Consider the following 17,325-nt stretch of genomic DNA (forward strand, 5'->3'; position numbering starts at 1 on the left):
AGCCTGGACTGGACCCTCTTAAGGGTGGCATGTGTTTAATTAATCATCTCGTCCTGAAGTCTGGTCAGTGGTCACCCTATCAGTCTCTCACTGTTCCTCTCCGGATGAATAAAGAAGGCTTTTCATCAAGCCTAGAGAAATGGAAAAATGGAAGACTTAATTAATACTCTTCTCTCTCTTCCCCCCTCTTGTCTTTGTCTTTTTCCTTTTCTCCTTTCAGACTAATAAAGGTGATGCATTGGCCAGTCGCGTCCAGAACACGCTGGGCTCCTACGAAGAAATGAAAGACTTGTTAACTAGTCATTCTAACCAGAGCCACTTGGTGGGGATTCCCAAAGGCAGCAACAACCTGCAGACCCCGACCGCCTCGACGACAGAGAGACCCGCCATGGAGTCGCAGCTTTTCACCGAAGCCCTGAGGGGAGGAACAGGCGGGGCAGGTGGAGCGGCGGAGGGAGGTGGGGAAAAGAGGATGGGAAATGCATCCTCCTCATCTTCAACTTCAATGCAACCTCCTGCTTCGACCACGTCGTCATCGAGCGCCACAACAATCCCACATCAGAATTCGAAAAAGTCACGAAGCTCCATGGACTGGTCGAGGTCAGGCAGCGGGCAGAGCGCCCAAGGAGCAGGCCTCGTCCTTGGATTAGGACAGAACGGGCAGGGCCAGGTCACGGCAGCTACAAGCGGGAGAGGGAAAATGTCTTTATTAGAGGAACAGAGGCATGAAGAGCTGTTTAGCTCACTTAAAGATGAACTTGGTCTAAAAGAGGACTCAAGCCCTGCTTCCTCCTCCTCCTCCTCTTCCTCTTCCTCCTCTTCTCGAAGAAGACACTCTTCCCACCCCTCCAAAACCCTTCCCCTCCCAGGTGAGTCCCTCACAGAGAGGCTACAAGAGAATAGGTTGACATTTTGGGAAATACACATGTTCCATACACAAATACATACCTGTACGCTAAATATAAAGCTAGCAGTTAGCTTTGCTTAGTGTAGCATCATATTAAAACTGAAATTCTCCATATCTTAAGGTCTGAATTACAACTAGGATGCTGCTTTTTTCCGCCCACTCAGCTGCTGGTAATCAGGGCCTAAACAAAATGAAAAAAAGAAAATAAAAGAATAACACATTTCCCAAAATGGCGAACTATTCCTTAAACAGTGGAGACTATCTGAGGATGTGGTTGATTAAAGCTGCCATTCACACAACAAAAAGGCATCTTCTTATATTTTGATATTCATGGAAAATCTTAGTATTTGCTGCAGCCATGAGAGCTTATGAATAATTTCAGTGCAAAACAAACTCTATCACCTTTTGGGCGGGATTTATGAAAATTAACATCTGCAGCCGATGATAACCACATCTTTCAGTTGATTTCTAAACCACCAAGCAACACATAATTTGCTTTGATTGTGATTGGCTCCATCCATCTGGGGGAGAATTTTTGGCTTTCAACCTTCATTAGATTTTGACAGCATGGAGCAGAGCAATATTCTGCAATAACAGGTGTGTCTTTGGTTTTCTGTGGCTTTTCTCTTTCTCTTTTGCAGATGGTGGCAATTTTAGATCTTCCACCATGGATGGTGGCCATTTTAAGTCTTCCACTAACACAGAAAATGGCGGACATTTTAAATCCTCCCCATTTGAAAATGAGATGGGCTCTCACCTGTCTATGTCCTCGTCCCCACTGGCTTCCACGTCAGTTCTGACGACGCCTACTCCCGGTCTAACCACTCCCACATCTGGACTGACTACCCCCACCTTTCCACCTGGTAGCCTATCAGGGAAGCCAATTGCAGTGCAGCAGAAGCCCACAGCGTATGTTCGACCAATGGATGGCCAGGACCAGGCACCTAGTGACTCTCCCCAGCTTAAACCCCCTCTAGTGGCCACAGAGGGATTTAACAACAGTCAGGCTTACGGAGGAAACTCTGGGAATGTGAAGAATAAACTGCCAAAATTGAGTCTCAGCCATGCGGGGGAGGTAAGAGAACAAGCTCTATGACTTCATATCCACATCATATTCCTAAGTAATAAATGGTGTAATGAAGACTAATTGGCAAGAAGTTAATATGATCCAGTAGCAGATCATGTTATTTACAATTTGGTTATTTCCAAATTAGATAACAGTTTAGCTCATGAGCTGAATTTTGATGATAGCTCAAAGCTAATTATTGTTTTGTAAGATACACGTTAACCCTTAGCAAAATATTAACAACTCAACAGTGGACCAAATATTTAAAATAATCCTTAGGTCACAATGACAACGTTTACATGCACTCTAATATTCCACTATTAGTCCAAATATGACATCCTAATATTCTAATATTCTTAATTTTATATGGGTCATGTAAACAGCATATTCCAGTTGGATTTTCTGAATTAGGCCTTATTCTTTTCAACATATGTCTTATTTTCTGAATAACACATATGTTGATGTTGTCTAACCATAGTTTGCAACACTTGCTTGCCTGTTTATGACTGAATGAATGAAAGTCATGTCGTCATCAATGTCGTCGATCAGAGTATGCACAGCTGCATGTAGACTGGAATATTCGTTAGTCACGTAAACAGCTTAATAGTAATATTGTTTTGGATGTTGGAATGAATGCAAAAATCTGAATATTTTGTGCATGTAAAACTCTACATGTGGAAACTTTCAGCATGTTGGACTTTGGGCCACATCCCAGTCAGTGATGTTACAACAGAGGCTTTGATTTGACAGACGACTGAAGCATCCGCAGTGACGTCAGTGGTCAGAAGTACTATGCTCTTAAAAGTTTCAGCCCACACAGACCAGCAGGACAGCACTTCTACACCTTCATTCACCGTTGATTTACACGTCAGGGAAAAAAGCAGCAAAATAACGCATTTGTGTAAAATCTATTATTTTTCACAGTGTATGGTTTTCTTGTAGTCCATTGACAGAAATAAACGCTCCAACCAAGAAAACAATTGATTTTTGAGCAAACCCTCCTCATCAAATGAAACTGCTTTTCTTCTCAAAACAGATATCTGATCAGTTTGCGCCTACGAATGATCCGTCCATGCCTCTTTTTCCACTGTGATATCACATTTCAACCGGAAATATGTGAAATTTAGAAAGAGAGCTTTTCCACTTCACTGCATGAACAACTCATCACATGTGGCCATTAATAGTAAATATGAACGACCAAATGCACCTTTAATTCTTTATTTTTCATTATTTCAATATGACAGCCAAGATATAGTTTAATTGTTCAAAACAAATTAAATGAATAATTATTAGCACTTAAATAACTGAATATAGTGTTGCTCATGCGGGAGACATCAATGCCCCCTTCTTTCTTAAAGGCACCTAACATTATTCTAAGGGTACAAATCACACTCAGCCCGGAAAAAAATAGAAGCTAAAATGTTTTCGTGCATGTTTGGTTCAGCTGGTTGACAGTGACACGCGCCGTCTGTGCCTCTGATGTTGTGGGTGTGAGTGCATGTTTGCATTTTTCCACAATAACAGCAACTCTTCCTCTTTCTAATCCAGCACTCTGTATGATGATTTTGTTAATGAGATCATGGTGAATATTTATACATTTAGCTAATTATAACGTCAAATGAGTGTGGCCATACAAAGCTCCTCCACACGTCTCTCACTCAGTCTCTGATTCACTCACTTAACTCTCTGACCTGCTCCCTCTCTCTCTCTCTCCCTGGATATATCTCTCACTCGCTTTCATTTTCAAAACAGCAAGAAACACCAGGCTTGATGATGATGTGTGTGTGTGTGTGTCTGTGTGTGTGTGTGTACTGTGTGCGTGTGTGTTTGCTGTGTGAAACTGGTTGACAGGCGAGTAGTCATCCATATCGAGCAAGCCAGCTGTTCCTGTGCTTTGATAGAGCTGGTGTGTGTGTGTGTATGTGTGTGTGTGTGTGTGTGTGTGCGTGTTTGTGTGTGTATGTAGCACTCCAAATGAGCCCGAGATGGAGCTTTGAGCATATGGCACAGAGAAGGAGAAAGCAAGGGAGACAGGGGAGACAGGGACAGAATTAAAATATACTTTACTTTCAACACTTTCTTATGGAGGGTGAGAGAGAGAGTAAGTACATTCATGGCCGTGAGTGGTTTCTTTCACTTTGTTTCACCCACACATCCACGGATGCTCCGTTATCGCCTCCTTACCGTTTAGTTTTCACTCCTCTCATATTTATTCCGGCGAGAGTTTGTTGGAAGGAAAATGCAAACTCAATACTGACTGAGGGGGAGGAGGAGAGGGATATGAGAGGAAAAGGGGAGAGCGATGATGAGAGATGGAGGGCGGGTGGAGAGGAAGAGGCAGAGAGAGTAAGGAGGGATGGTGGAAGACAATGACTGACTGATTACAGCACCTTATCATCGCTGTATTTGTTCTGGTTAGATGAGTTATTGGATGTGTTCTGCAGCTTAAACAGCTGATAGCAGCAAACCAGAGGATTGAACCAGACATCCAGACACCAAACGTAAGACTTACCCCGTAAACGTAAGAGAACCCCGATGCTCATTTTACGCCTGCAAACATTTTACCCTTTGATTAGTGAACGTGCGAACGGAAAGTTCAACAACATAGTAAAAATGGTAACAGGGCGTCACGTGAAGGCAACACCAATAAAGGAAATTCCTGTGGAGTGAATCAGCATGATTGATTTTCCATTTAACGGTTTTCAAATTAGTTCAGGTGCCATGAATGTGTTTGAAATACTCAATATTTGGCTCACAGTTCTGTTGTTGAGTGTTCAGTGATATTGTGAGTGTGTATAAGACTGTGTGTGTGTGTGTGTGTGTGTGTGTGTGTGTGTGTGTGTGTGTCCATGTGTGCAGTAAGCCTTTAAACTGCTGTGGAAGCTTTCTGTTAGCACTATAGAATTATTGATTCGAGCCCATTATTCCCAAGTGTGTGTGTGTGTGTGTGTGTGCGTGTGTGTCTTTGTGTAAGAGAGAGAGAGGCAGGGAGAGTGATACTGTAACACTATTGATCTTTTCCTAACAGTTACAGTAGGCTTAAATTTACTGCTGCACACACACACACACACGCACACACGCACGCACAAACATTTAGTTGCTGTCAGCAGCTCAAAGTGTGAGGCACTGCACGATTTTACTTTGATTAAATCCAGTGTGAAATATTATGATGTTTAGCTATTACTGCTTTGGTTTCATTACAAACGGCCAACGGCAAGTCGATATCTGCTGTGTCGAACCAAGAATCAGGTAAGAATAGAGACTTATTGAAAAGTAAAGCACACACATTGAACACTTGGAGTCTTCCTTCACTCAGAGCTTCACTGTGCAGAGTGATGTACGGTACATGCAGAGTTTGACCCGAGAAGACTGTTTTCACTTTCATCTGCTGAAGTTTCCCTGTGCTCACCTTTAATCTTAACACCTGAACATACCGCACCAGCAGGATTTAGGACTTCACAGGTAGTCTGAAGCCAATCATGGACCAGTATGAAGCTTACACGAGTATGATGTGGGATCTTGAAGCCTCCAGGGCACATTGAGAATAGACTTAGACAAGTAGGAGACATCTTGTGTCCAGTGGTTAAACTTTGAAACTGAAGATGTTTATATGTGTGGAAACTGGATTTTTCAATGAAGGAAAAGGAGGAGAGTGCACATTATTTTATACGTCTTCAATGTGTTATATGTGTAGAGGGGATCTTTAAAGCCCATTAAAAAGTGCATTATTTATTTATAACATTAAATATTCATGACTAAATAAGCTACCATCAAAATTCAATAACAGTATCTGTACTTATTATTTATTAAGAGTTTAACACTCCAAAACACACAAATCTCTTTCCTCAGGACTGTGTGGGTGTGGATTGATCACATTTGATGACCGTCATCGGTTTCTCATTCAGATGCTGCTGTATCCTGATTGGTGCACAGTATGTGACGTCATCTTTTCCTAACTTCTAACCATGGAAAGAAAAGAGAAAGAAAAACAGATCATTCAAATGTGAAATAACCACAACCAAACTTTATTAAATTAGTGTGCTCATGTGGAATCAGCTCACTCGAGCCGAATGAGGAAAATACATTGTTAAGGCCCTTTTTACTTCTTTGGTCGTCTGGGGACAGTGGAACAAGCTGTTTAAGTAACATTTGCATATATAAGCCATCACTTGGAGTCACTGGACAAATGTTTGGCTCTTTAGCTGCTAAATGATCCACTTTGTTCACCAGCTAGTCTCTTACTGTATCTGGTTTGTGTGTCGTGCTGGGCAGGTAGTGTGCAGTGGTTTTCAGAACTTCTTCAGGGCGAACAGCTGCTGCTCTCAGTGGGACTGAACTGAAACAGTTAAGTTGTGGGCCGTGAAACCAAAACAATGAGCTGAAAGATAGTCACATTCACAGCAGAGCCGAGGGGAAGTGCCGAGTGGGGTTATAATTATATGTGACCCTTCCACATCATGTAGTCTTTTGATCCATTGTTAAAATATGTAAAAATATCTTTAAAGACATCCTTTGTAATTTACTAACTCTAAAGGTATCACAAAGTCACAAAAATTCAGAAGGCTTATGCAAAAATGCTGTTCTAAAAGAGGAACAGACCCTGTCTCTTAGCCCTAAAGGGGAAAAAGAAGCCAAAGAACACCAAGAAATGTTTATGCTTCACAGAAACACTTCGTCACATGAAGTCGAGCTGTCGCGACGCTTTTAGTGACATTCAATTGCTCACAGTCTCCACTGCATTCTCATTCAGGTAAACAACATTGAAGTCAGGTGGATTTACAAGTATATTTGTGAGGCCCTGCCAGCGAGGCTTCGAGAAGGTAAACATGGAGGTGACAGGTGACATTTCCAACAGCACTGTGACAAGTTTCATTTACATGTAGTTCAAAGTATAGAGCAGATGTAATTTCACACTGATTTGAGGGTCCGCTGTGGTGTTCCCGTCAGGCGTGTGTAGAGGTGCGTACGGCGCCTCACCACTAATGTAGCGGTAAATAAGAAGCCGGGTAGACTAAGACCTCCAGTCAGTAATCACCACCAGGCTAACACCAACCAAATCAATTGTGCTCTCAGAGAGAAAGCATTCATTTATGCCTTTTTACTTGAAAAGATCCTGCTTTATATAACACACTGATAGAAGTGAACGTGGGAATACACACTTCTAAAAACGGATGTCAGCCTAAGAAGCTGGTTAAACTGAATGGAGATGGACTTACTCTGTTCTAAATTTAGCTTCTTTCCCTCTAATGTGCCGACTGTCGAAGTTCTTTATGTTTCAGCAGAGACTGGTTTCTGTTCTGAGGCAGCAGAACGCACGATGTGCCGAACGGGTTATTTAGGGACAGCCGGACAGAAATGATGATTTTTAGAAGGCAGTTTGAAACCTGAAAGTGATTGATGCTAACCAAGCTTAAATTTAGGGCTGCCCCGAATACCATTTTTGGGGCTTCAATTACCATGGCAACGGTGGAAGCTTCTACGCTTCGAAGCATTCAGGTCAGACCTACTTAAAACTGTTAAAATTATCACATAATTGTCACAGCACGAAAACCAATGACATTTAGTCAAATGCGTATTCTGAAATGTACCTTTTGTGTTTTTCTCCTACTTCAAAAGATGAGAAACAGTTGTGGTTGGATTTGAGACACTTGAACAAAATAACACATTGAACAAAGTGCAAAAGGCTGCGCTGAAGTTGCCTGGAATATTTTAGCTGCTAACTTTATTCTGGAAGGTTAAATGTGATGTTGACATCTGTGCTGCTGACGCTTCAGGGAAAGTAAGTGTTGTTGGAAGGTGCCCGATGATGTCATATGCTCATCTGCATATTAAATTGCTACATGAGGCATCTTTGACTCAGAGAAGCCAGAGCAAATCAGCATCAGCTGCAATGATTAACTGGCAAATGGAGTCACTGCATGAAGAACACGTCTGCAATGGTTAGAAAGTAGATGTATTGCTTTTTAAACTTCTTATCCAAACAGCACTTTGCTGGCTTTCTAGAGCAAAGGGTCATTTTAAAGGCACACTAATCTATATTTTTCTGTTCACAATGGATTAAAAGGGCTATGTGTAATGTGAGAGAGGTCGATGGCAATGATGAACCCACAGATAATTATCATCCAACACACTGTAGAGCTTTTTAGCATCTTTCAGCTCATTGTTTTGGTTTGGCGGCCCACAGCTTTAATGATTGGTTCGAGCGAAATCATGCTATGTTGAACAAAAAGCTCAGATAAACTCACTATGATGAACCAAGAGTGAGCAGAGTGGTGCATTTAGCAGCTAAAGAGCCCGATATTTCCCTCAGGAGTTTGTTTGAGGGCAAAACAGAGGTACAAGAGAGATTTACATTCATCAGGTGGACACAAACACACCTCCAAATAAATTGTAATGTTGTTCAGAGTCTGACAGATAGACAGCTCTTTAATAATGCCTGCAGCATCTTCATAAGGTGTTACTATGTCAGTGCTTACAGCTCGCTCCAGCGCTTCAGAAAATGAATTAATACTGCTTTTAAGATTATGTTTTTTACACACAAGTATGAGCACAATGTGTACATGAAAACAGCATTGAAAGAAGAGTCCCTCCAGATGCTTAACCTAGTAACATGCTAAGGGACCCACCCATCAGAGATGGTGTCTGCAACCACAGGGAAGTGGTTTGGTACAGATTAGAGAGCATCAGAAGGAGAGAGACAAAGGAAAGGGAGATGAATATAAATAGACTTTACTGTCCGAGTGAATCCTCTTTGATTTGAAGTGTAGCGGAGAGTCAGAAGTCAGAAATAAAGCGTATTTTAGAGAGAAATTCACCAAAGATAGAAGATACGACAATGAGGACGGAAGCTTTCTGCAGACTGACTGAAAGTGGCTGCAGTTATAAAATATCTGAATTAACATGAGACCTATTCATGGAAAACTGTTTGTTTTTCAGTGAGCTATGGATTCAGAGCCTCAGAATGATTTACTCCACACTGCACAATGCAACAATTGCTGAAGGAAGCTTTCCCTGTTTGTACATACTGTATCAGTGCAGATGGATAGTCGGGCAGACACAGGGGAATAATGGTAAAATGTGGGCAGGGTGTATGTAAAATTACATATATATATATATATATATATATACACACACACACATATATAACATCTCTGAGGAAATAAAGAAAAGGCAAGAGAATGTGGCATTGAGGGAAATGGATGAAATATTTTCTCACTTCCACCAAACTACAAGAGAGTTATGAGGAGTCTGCCAATGCAGCAAACAGCTGGCCTCATTTGCATAATACCCATCAGGCCTCTCTTTCCCTCAGGCAGCCTGTCAACTCACGACCGAGACATACATGCAGATACACACTAACGACACCACCAGTCACTGTATCAGTACCTATATACTTATAGGCACTGCGTACTTTCTAGAAACTTGGAGTGGTGATACCGTAGCAGTCGTGTGAACTCAAGGCTCCTCTGTGACTCAGTGAAAGCTTTTTAATGCTTTAATTTATTTGATTTTCATAAAGCAGACTAATTGCCTCTGCAGAGAGAGGGAGATGAAACGATTTAGCTTTTATGCTGATAATAAAAGGATCATAAAATCGTCGTCTAGAAACAAAGAGTACAGTCCAATGAATCAGACTTCTCTTGAGTGGCTGCAGTAAGACAGAGAAGAGGGTGCTTGGGGAGAAATACACTTTAGCCAAATAGCAGAGGGGAGGTCTCCCATCAGCAAGGTGCTGCTGGGGTGTCATCGCAGTAATGCCTGCCGAGTGATAAGAAAGATCACAGAGGAGCAGCCTGGCGTAGACTGGCCTCTGTTTAACAGCTAAGATCATCTTGATGTTTGGGACAGGGTGATCTGGAGATGGCAGTGCTCTGTGATGATGAAGTGTTGATGTTTGATTACGTTATGTGACGATATACGAGCAGCTAGAGAGCGAATAGCGTGTCAGCATCAGACAAATCATTGCTGACAAAATCAAAAGTACGTCGCTACATTTCTCTTTATGTTCGCTTTCTCCTAAGAGAGAGCAAACACACACACACATGCATACACACATAGAGGATGGTGGTTTACTGATTGCGGTTGCCACAGAGCAGTTAGTTATAAAGTGATGCTGCTTATAACAGGCAGAATATGATTTCAGATGAACTGTTTACCCCGAGAATTAACAGCACAGCTCTGTTGACTGGATTAGCTGCAGTAATCAGCAGCTTGCTCCTCAGTAAAACCCCTTCATACCATCTGAATTGGACATTTTTCGAGAGGCTGGTCAGATGAAACTGCTGTTATTTAAAAATTTCCAGACACGCAACACTGGTGGATCTGAGGTCTGCGGTTCGAGTAGGGGGCAGGGCCGAGCGGTCCACACGCAATGGCTCCCAGTGATCGCTGACTGGGGGGGTCACAGCAGTCAATCTCTGCACTTTAACTGCAGCTTCCACATGGTCTGCTGGAGTGATTTGGAGGCTTAGTGTGCCAGCAGTAGCATGTACCTGATGTCATGGGTTCACACAGTCAAGTCTTTAATTCACAGTGTAAAACCTGAGTCTGTGACATTTCAGTGAAAGAATTTTAAGCAGGTGGAAGTATTCAGATGCTTCAAAAGAAAGTCGCACATTCAAAATCTTACTTAAAGGTCTTATATGTACGAATTGGGTTACAAATTTGGGGCAGCAATTCCCCAGGAAGTTGATGTGTCCACGGTTGTCTGAAGAGACAGTCCCTCCCATATTAGAGCTGTTCTAGCCGGTCTGAACCACGTACCAAGAAACAGCTAAATTTGCACGCTGTCAGTAACGTTACAGAATTTCCTACTAATATAAACTATTGCTAAATAGCCATCATTAGTATTAACAGCAGTTTACGTACCAGTCAAGAAGACATGTTGCGAGTTCAACAACTTCATCCCTCTTCTTGACAACAACTGTCTTCAATGGTGGAAGGCAACAGAAATGTTAAACCCTGTTTTGCTTCGATTACTATCACTTCTTGTCTTTGCCGTCATTCGTGGTTTCTGGCCACGAATGGGTGGTGGTGTCATCATGGTCACTTGCCAAGAACTTTAGCAATCATCGCATTTATTGTTCCGTTCATTAACCAACTGGGGGCAGTACCTTTAACATGATTGACAAGAGATTAGAATATGCCCTCGGGGCAGCTTCACCCTCATCCTCTCATGTTAGCAGACTGAGCAGACTGGATTCTAAAGTGACTCATTATCGCCTCTTGAGGTACAAAGTGGTATTACAAGACAGGACTGGCCAGAGCTAGCTGGTTAGCATGCTGCTTCAGTAGATATTTTTAATATGGGAGTCTCTGGGGATTGTGTTGCGTTTGATGCTACCTTCAAGTGGCCATTCAAGGAACTGCACTTTGGCACTTCTGCGTTGGCTTAATTTTTCAGTCTCGGATGTGTCGCTTGGTCCTTCACTACGATCATTATCACACCCCGCTGGTTCTGTACCTTCATAGATGTGTGGACTTTTCAGGTCTAGGTGAAGCACGCTACTCTCTAGTGAATCGGTGGGTATATTACATGCTTTGGTGAGATACTGGGCTGGTCTCACAGTCACACAGCTACGCTTTGAGGAAATATAATTTTCTAATTTTTTTCTGGCCCTTGCTGCTCATTATATCCCACTATATTATCTCTTCTGATCTTGCGGGAGCTTTCAGTTCTGGAAGTACATTTATTCTTTTGTATGCCCCACATGGTGCCAAGTAAAGTGGACTGCCCGCTTTCCTCTAAAAAATACCTTTTTTCCATTGTTCCACTGGTAAGTCCATGTTCTGTATCATATTCTCATGAGGATGTAGCCTACTTCACATAATACTTCACAGAACCTCGTGTCTGACTGAATTCTTGATGTAATTTAATAAAAGAGGCGTGTCATTTGTAGATTCGTTCCTCAAGATTCCAGATTATTTCCTTATTCAGATGTCTTTTATGTTGTCCTGAGCACATTGCTGATATGTGATTCATAGTGACATGCTGCACTGTTTTAATGCGATAATATTAATTTCACAGCATGTTCAGGTAATAAAACATCCTAGTTAATACTTATACATCTTGACTAGTAAAATATAATAAATTACTATGCAACTTCATTTTAGACAATAAAAAACTGGTCTGACTATTCCATAGCAGCTTATGTCTGGTGCCCATAAAAATATGGCAATAAAAATCTTTATTGCTCTTGGCATTACAGAACAATACATGGAGAACCCCTACTGCTACCTCTTTAGTATTATTCATTAGGTTCTGATACAGGCCAGTGGCTGCTCCTAACTTTGTGTATGTGTTTGCGTGTGTGTGTTTGTGTGTGTTTGTGTGTGGTAAGGCCTTTTAATAAAAAAATGCCCCGCTGGGCTCTGCGTTGCCAGTTTGCCAATCAGAGCATAGCCCTGATATGCAAATCACACACACACACGCGCGTGCACACACACACACACACGGACGTAAACACAGTGGGAGAAGGAGTGTTTTGATCTACCAGGGCCATTACAGACATTTTAAAATCCTATGAATATAAAAAAGAGAGAGAGGGAGAAGGATGGAAGTGAGAGGCGGAAAATGAGAGAGATGGGTGAGAGAGCATTGGAGATGGAGAGAGGGGAAGAGAGAGGGAGCAGAGATATGACCGGGGAGGAAAGTGAGAGGAAACAACGTTTTCTGTTCTTTTTCTGTTTATTATTAAGTTCTAGGGGAGACCGAACGGTAGAAAGAGTCACAGAGATTACATGGAAGATAGCCGATTAAATGGCTCCCCCAGTCGTTCTTTGCCAAATTCTTTGCATTTCTCAGGTTTATGTATTGTTCCTTGATATTAAGTCTGGCGGTGAGAGATGACCCTCGCCACGTTCGGCACAAAGCCGAGAGATTTATGGAAATGCCCTGTATCAATAAACATGAATCGTGATTGGCTGATTGAACAAGAGGCATCCTGCAATCAGAACAAATGCCTTGTCATTGTTAGTGGTGTGCACAGCCGGCTACACCACTGGTGATTTAAATGGATGTTAATATAGGCAGAATCTTACAAACTCAGTCAAACAACCATGACTGATGGCTAACAAGACGGTCTTATTTGGTCTATGTGATAAATTATTAGGCCACAGGCACCAAATCATCAGCCTGTAGAAAAACAGTTTGGTCTCGGACCCTTACTCTCCATTGAGGAGAGGAGAGGAGGAGAGGAGAGGCAGCTAATAGGGTGATTAGGGGGGAGGAGAGCTGCTGTTGAGAAAAAGACTTTGTGTTGGATTATTTTCTCCTCTTAGGAGCTTACAGAGAACCAGCCGGTGTTTTACACCTCAACTCTTAACACCCCCAAATCCCCTGATTTAGACTTAAACTGCATTGAGAGGGAGGAGTGGAAGAAGGGAGGATGAGGAAGAGAGGGGGAACGACAGGAAAGTGGGGGAGATAAAGAGAAAGAGAGAGGGGGAAAAATAGAATAGCAGGGCTGGACTGCTGAGACAACAGAAGAAGAGTCGAGGAGGGAGATTATGCGAGAGAAGTGTTCATTTACTGTTTATTTTGTCAAAGTAATTACACATTTTCTCGCACACAGGAAATAATGTGCTTGTTTGGAATAAACAGAAAAAAAGACAAAGAAAAAGCTTTGATTTTAATTGAATTTAAGTGTCCAGGTGAAAGAGGGACGTTCACAAAGTGAGAAATATATAATTAATCTGACCTCCAGGCGTTATTTCCGACTGACGAAGGGAAGAGCCGAGGCTTTGAATGACAAAAGTGTGCAGTGTGTGTTTGTGTGTCACAACTTCGCTCACTTGTCATCCTGCGAGTGTGTCTGCACCACCGTGGTGTGAAATACTGCAGCAGTGCTTTTGGCTGCGGTGTAAACACACACAGCTTACCTGTGAAGTCACACGGGTCTCACCTCATTTTATAGCTCTGTGGTTGTCAGCGTCTGGGCAGAGGGCCAGCACTGGCACCTGTGATGGTGCTGAGATGTCTCTGCTGGGTAACCTGTGCAGATGTAGCTTATTCCTTAACACGCTTTATGGTACTTCTAGCAGACAGTGGAGGGAGACGGAGGAGGAGGAACACAATAAAGATATCAATGTGGGACAAAGACAGTCCAAAAATATTCTGCAGTTTCTTTTTTGTTTTTGCTTTTTAATGTACTGGTCTACTATGTGAGCATAAGGGCTGTTATTACTCAACTCTGTTTATGTTCAGGTGCTGCTATTTAAAGGGAGACCATGTATCTTTTTTAAAGAATGAATAATGTAATCTGCTTACAAATGAAAAGCTGAACTCTGCTTCTACGGCAGCAAAACCTACTGATGTGGTCTGGTGTGACCAGTAGCTAACGGTTAGCTAATGCCAGCAAACTTTAGATGGATATTGTTATATAGCTGACATTACTGAGTCAGTTTGCTGACTTTCGTCTTTCCTTGTGCTACTGGAGATCAGGAGATACCAGGCTGCAAGTTACGCACCTTTGGCCGACATACAGTGGTTGAAACCAATCGGCATCCTATGAAGAACAACTGGCAGCTTCTGGCGGGCGTGCTTTAGATTTGACGACAGAGAGAGAAGCGACTGTTTGCTCAAAATCAACAATGGTGGCTCCTAAACAGGTTAGCGGAGATGTTACTGTAGCATCAGCTCCATCAGAACTGCAGAGTATTTCTTCTTTGAAGGAAGAGACAAGATGTCAAATGGTGTGTTGATCTGATTGGTTGAAGTTTGCCCATGATAGACTGTGATCATCCAATCAGACGCCAAGTCTTTTTTGGAAGCGCCTTCCCTTTTCCAAACTGTTTCCATGGACGACCTCCCACGTGGTTCAGCGTAACAAACCATCTGGTACATCACAGGTTAAACTTTCACTGCTTGTGGCCACAGTTCTCTTCGTGTTAGACTAGCAGACTCATGACATCTTTTAAGAAACTGTCTCAAGAGAGCCTCGAGAAAGTCAAGGAAATTCATTGTACCACAAAAAAAAAAAAAAAAAAATCCAAAAAGCCTAAACCAAAGCTGCCTCCATATCACATGTCTGCTCAAATATAATAATAGTATAGTTCGTCAGAGCAGATCACAGGACTGGCTAACTCTTGATAAACCACAAATAAATACTGATCTTGGGAAGATTGTCTTTCAGTTCTTTGCATCCTGTGAATGGAAGTAACCTCAAAGGACACTGAAACTTGGAAGTCTCATCCAATTGGATGAAATTAAGCTTTTGATTGTGAACATTTTTAGAGATGTGTGTCATTATCTGTTTGTTTGTTTGTGACTGGCTGTGTTTTGCTCATTTCTGTGTCTCTGTGTCTCTTGCTGTCCTCTGGTCTGTCTTAATAAAAGTACTTGCATTAAAAATCAATATACATTTAAAACATGTATTGATCTCTATTAGCGTTTCTATATGTTAATTTCAATTAGTGCTAATTTTGCAAGTTGAGCAAGTGGCTCCTTATTGATCAGCTGAAGACTAACAAGTCAGGTGTTAACTGGTTGCTTGTCAGCCACTTTGCTAATGTGGAGTATATTTTTACAAGGATGTCTTCAACTGCTGAATTATCCTTTGAATTGTCCTGATTTAAACAGGCTTCTTTGTCTTCTGTTGACGATGACATGGTCCAATTGAAGAATACACTAAATCAAAAGAATCAAAACTACTTGTGATAGGCGACTGGTGGCTAAATGCCAGTGGAGCCCAAATGAAGTACAATTAGCATTGTCATTAACAGCGCTCTATGACTGTGGCATAGTATTTTGCATGCTAAAGAGACGGGTGGCCCCAGATTTGCCATCCTTATAATGTTTTCATGACAGGTGTTTCATCTTTTCTTTTTGTTAATGTGTGCTCTGCACAAAATATCCCATCAGTGTATGAAACAAAAATTCAGATAAAATTACGGTGTGATTTTGTGGACAAAAGGCATTTATGTAGTCCTCTGGGAATATTGTGTGCGTGGATAAATATACAAATGTATGGAGGAACACACACACACACACACACACACACACACACACACACACACACACACACACACACACACACACACATGCGTCTGATGCCCTATTGTACTGCGGAGGACCCCTCCACCCTCCACCGGCCGTTCCCTCTCTCAAGAGGCACTTATTTAGTTGGTACACAGACGTCATGCTGAGAACCACACACAGGCAGACCACACACACAGCGAGCACAAACACACACACTCAAACACATCCTGCAAACAGAACAAATCAAATACACTCAACTTGAATTTTGCCTCTGCACATGCACACACACACACACACACACACACACACACACACACACACACACACACACACGCCTGTCAATCATTCTCTTGTTGTTCTCTAATTAAAACAGAGGTGCATGTGTGTGTGACTACATAAAGCTCTTTTCTTTCCATTAATGTGGCTGTGTGTGTATGTGTTGTGACTCTTTTTGAAAGGGGTTTTCTTTGTCACTGAATGTGTGTGCATGAGGCACAGAGAAAGAGAGTGTGTGAGGGTCTATGTAGGAGGTGTTCTGTTCGCAATTAATCACAGTAGTGAATCTCCCTCCCCTTGTCGTATAATATAGACGTCATCCACAGCAGTAACTCCTCAGTGCTGCTGTAAGTGCTTCAAGCAGTGTTGTTTGTCTTAGTAGCATTTAATTAAACTTTCTTAATATTGTTGTGCCGCACTTAAACCCATTGACTGCATTGACAGTTTTCTAAAGCGAGATAACACAATACTGTGGCTTAAAGTGACCCAACAACACACAAGCCTATTGGGTAAAAAACTGAATGCAGAATTCTATAGTTTCTTTGGGACTGAGCTATTCAGGAAATAGTAGGTCAAAGTGAAACAGGAACACCCAGGGTCTGTTCCAGACGTGAGAAAGCCTCACTCAAAATAATGCAAATGACTGGAAATCCAGTCTTGGAAAACCTCTTAACTCATTACTTCATGTGTGTTACTCTGTATGTCTAGCAAAGTCATATTGGACAAGTGGCAAAAGACACGGTTTAAGACAGGAGAGAATTTATTTTATAAAGCACATTTCATTATTCAACTAGAAATTGCAGTCCAGCCATGGCTAGTTAGTTATTTAAACATACCTGACCTTCCAACTTCAGACGAACAGGTCTTGAAAAGAGGGAGATTTGTTTTTGATGCCATTAGTCTGAAACAAGTAGAGAAATCTAAGGTTTTGGTACCTTTGACCTGCCATAATGGCATAAAAAGTCGGCTAATTACCTCACTAACATGTATACTAATTGTTCACAAATGTATTTCTATTAAACATGGGAAGCTTGGAACGTCAGTCAGAGCAGCCAGTTGTGTGGTGACATTGTGAAATGTCCATATAACAGCAAGCAG

At 41.9% G+C, this 17,325-nt stretch overlaps 1 protein-coding gene across 3 annotated transcripts in view; it reads left to right on the forward strand.

Moving 5' to 3' along the window:
* Positions 1–17,325, forward strand: part of aff2 (AF4/FMR2 family, member 2) — a 133,424-nt gene that overhangs the window by 46,729 nt on the left and 69,370 nt on the right. For all 3 annotated transcript variants that reach the window (XM_076738567.1, XM_076738566.1, XM_076738568.1), the window contains exons 3-4: positions 221–869; positions 1,549–1,982. In XM_076738567.1, the coding sequence (XP_076594682.1) occupies positions 221–869; positions 1,549–1,982 (1,083 nt within the window). The remainder of the gene's footprint in view (positions 1–220; positions 870–1,548; positions 1,983–17,325) is intronic.

Source organism: Chaetodon auriga, chromosome 9 (genome assembly GCF_051107435.1).
Source record: "Chaetodon auriga isolate fChaAug3 chromosome 9, fChaAug3.hap1, whole genome shotgun sequence".
NCBI lineage: Eukaryota > Metazoa > Chordata > Actinopteri > Chaetodontiformes > Chaetodontidae > Chaetodon > Chaetodon auriga.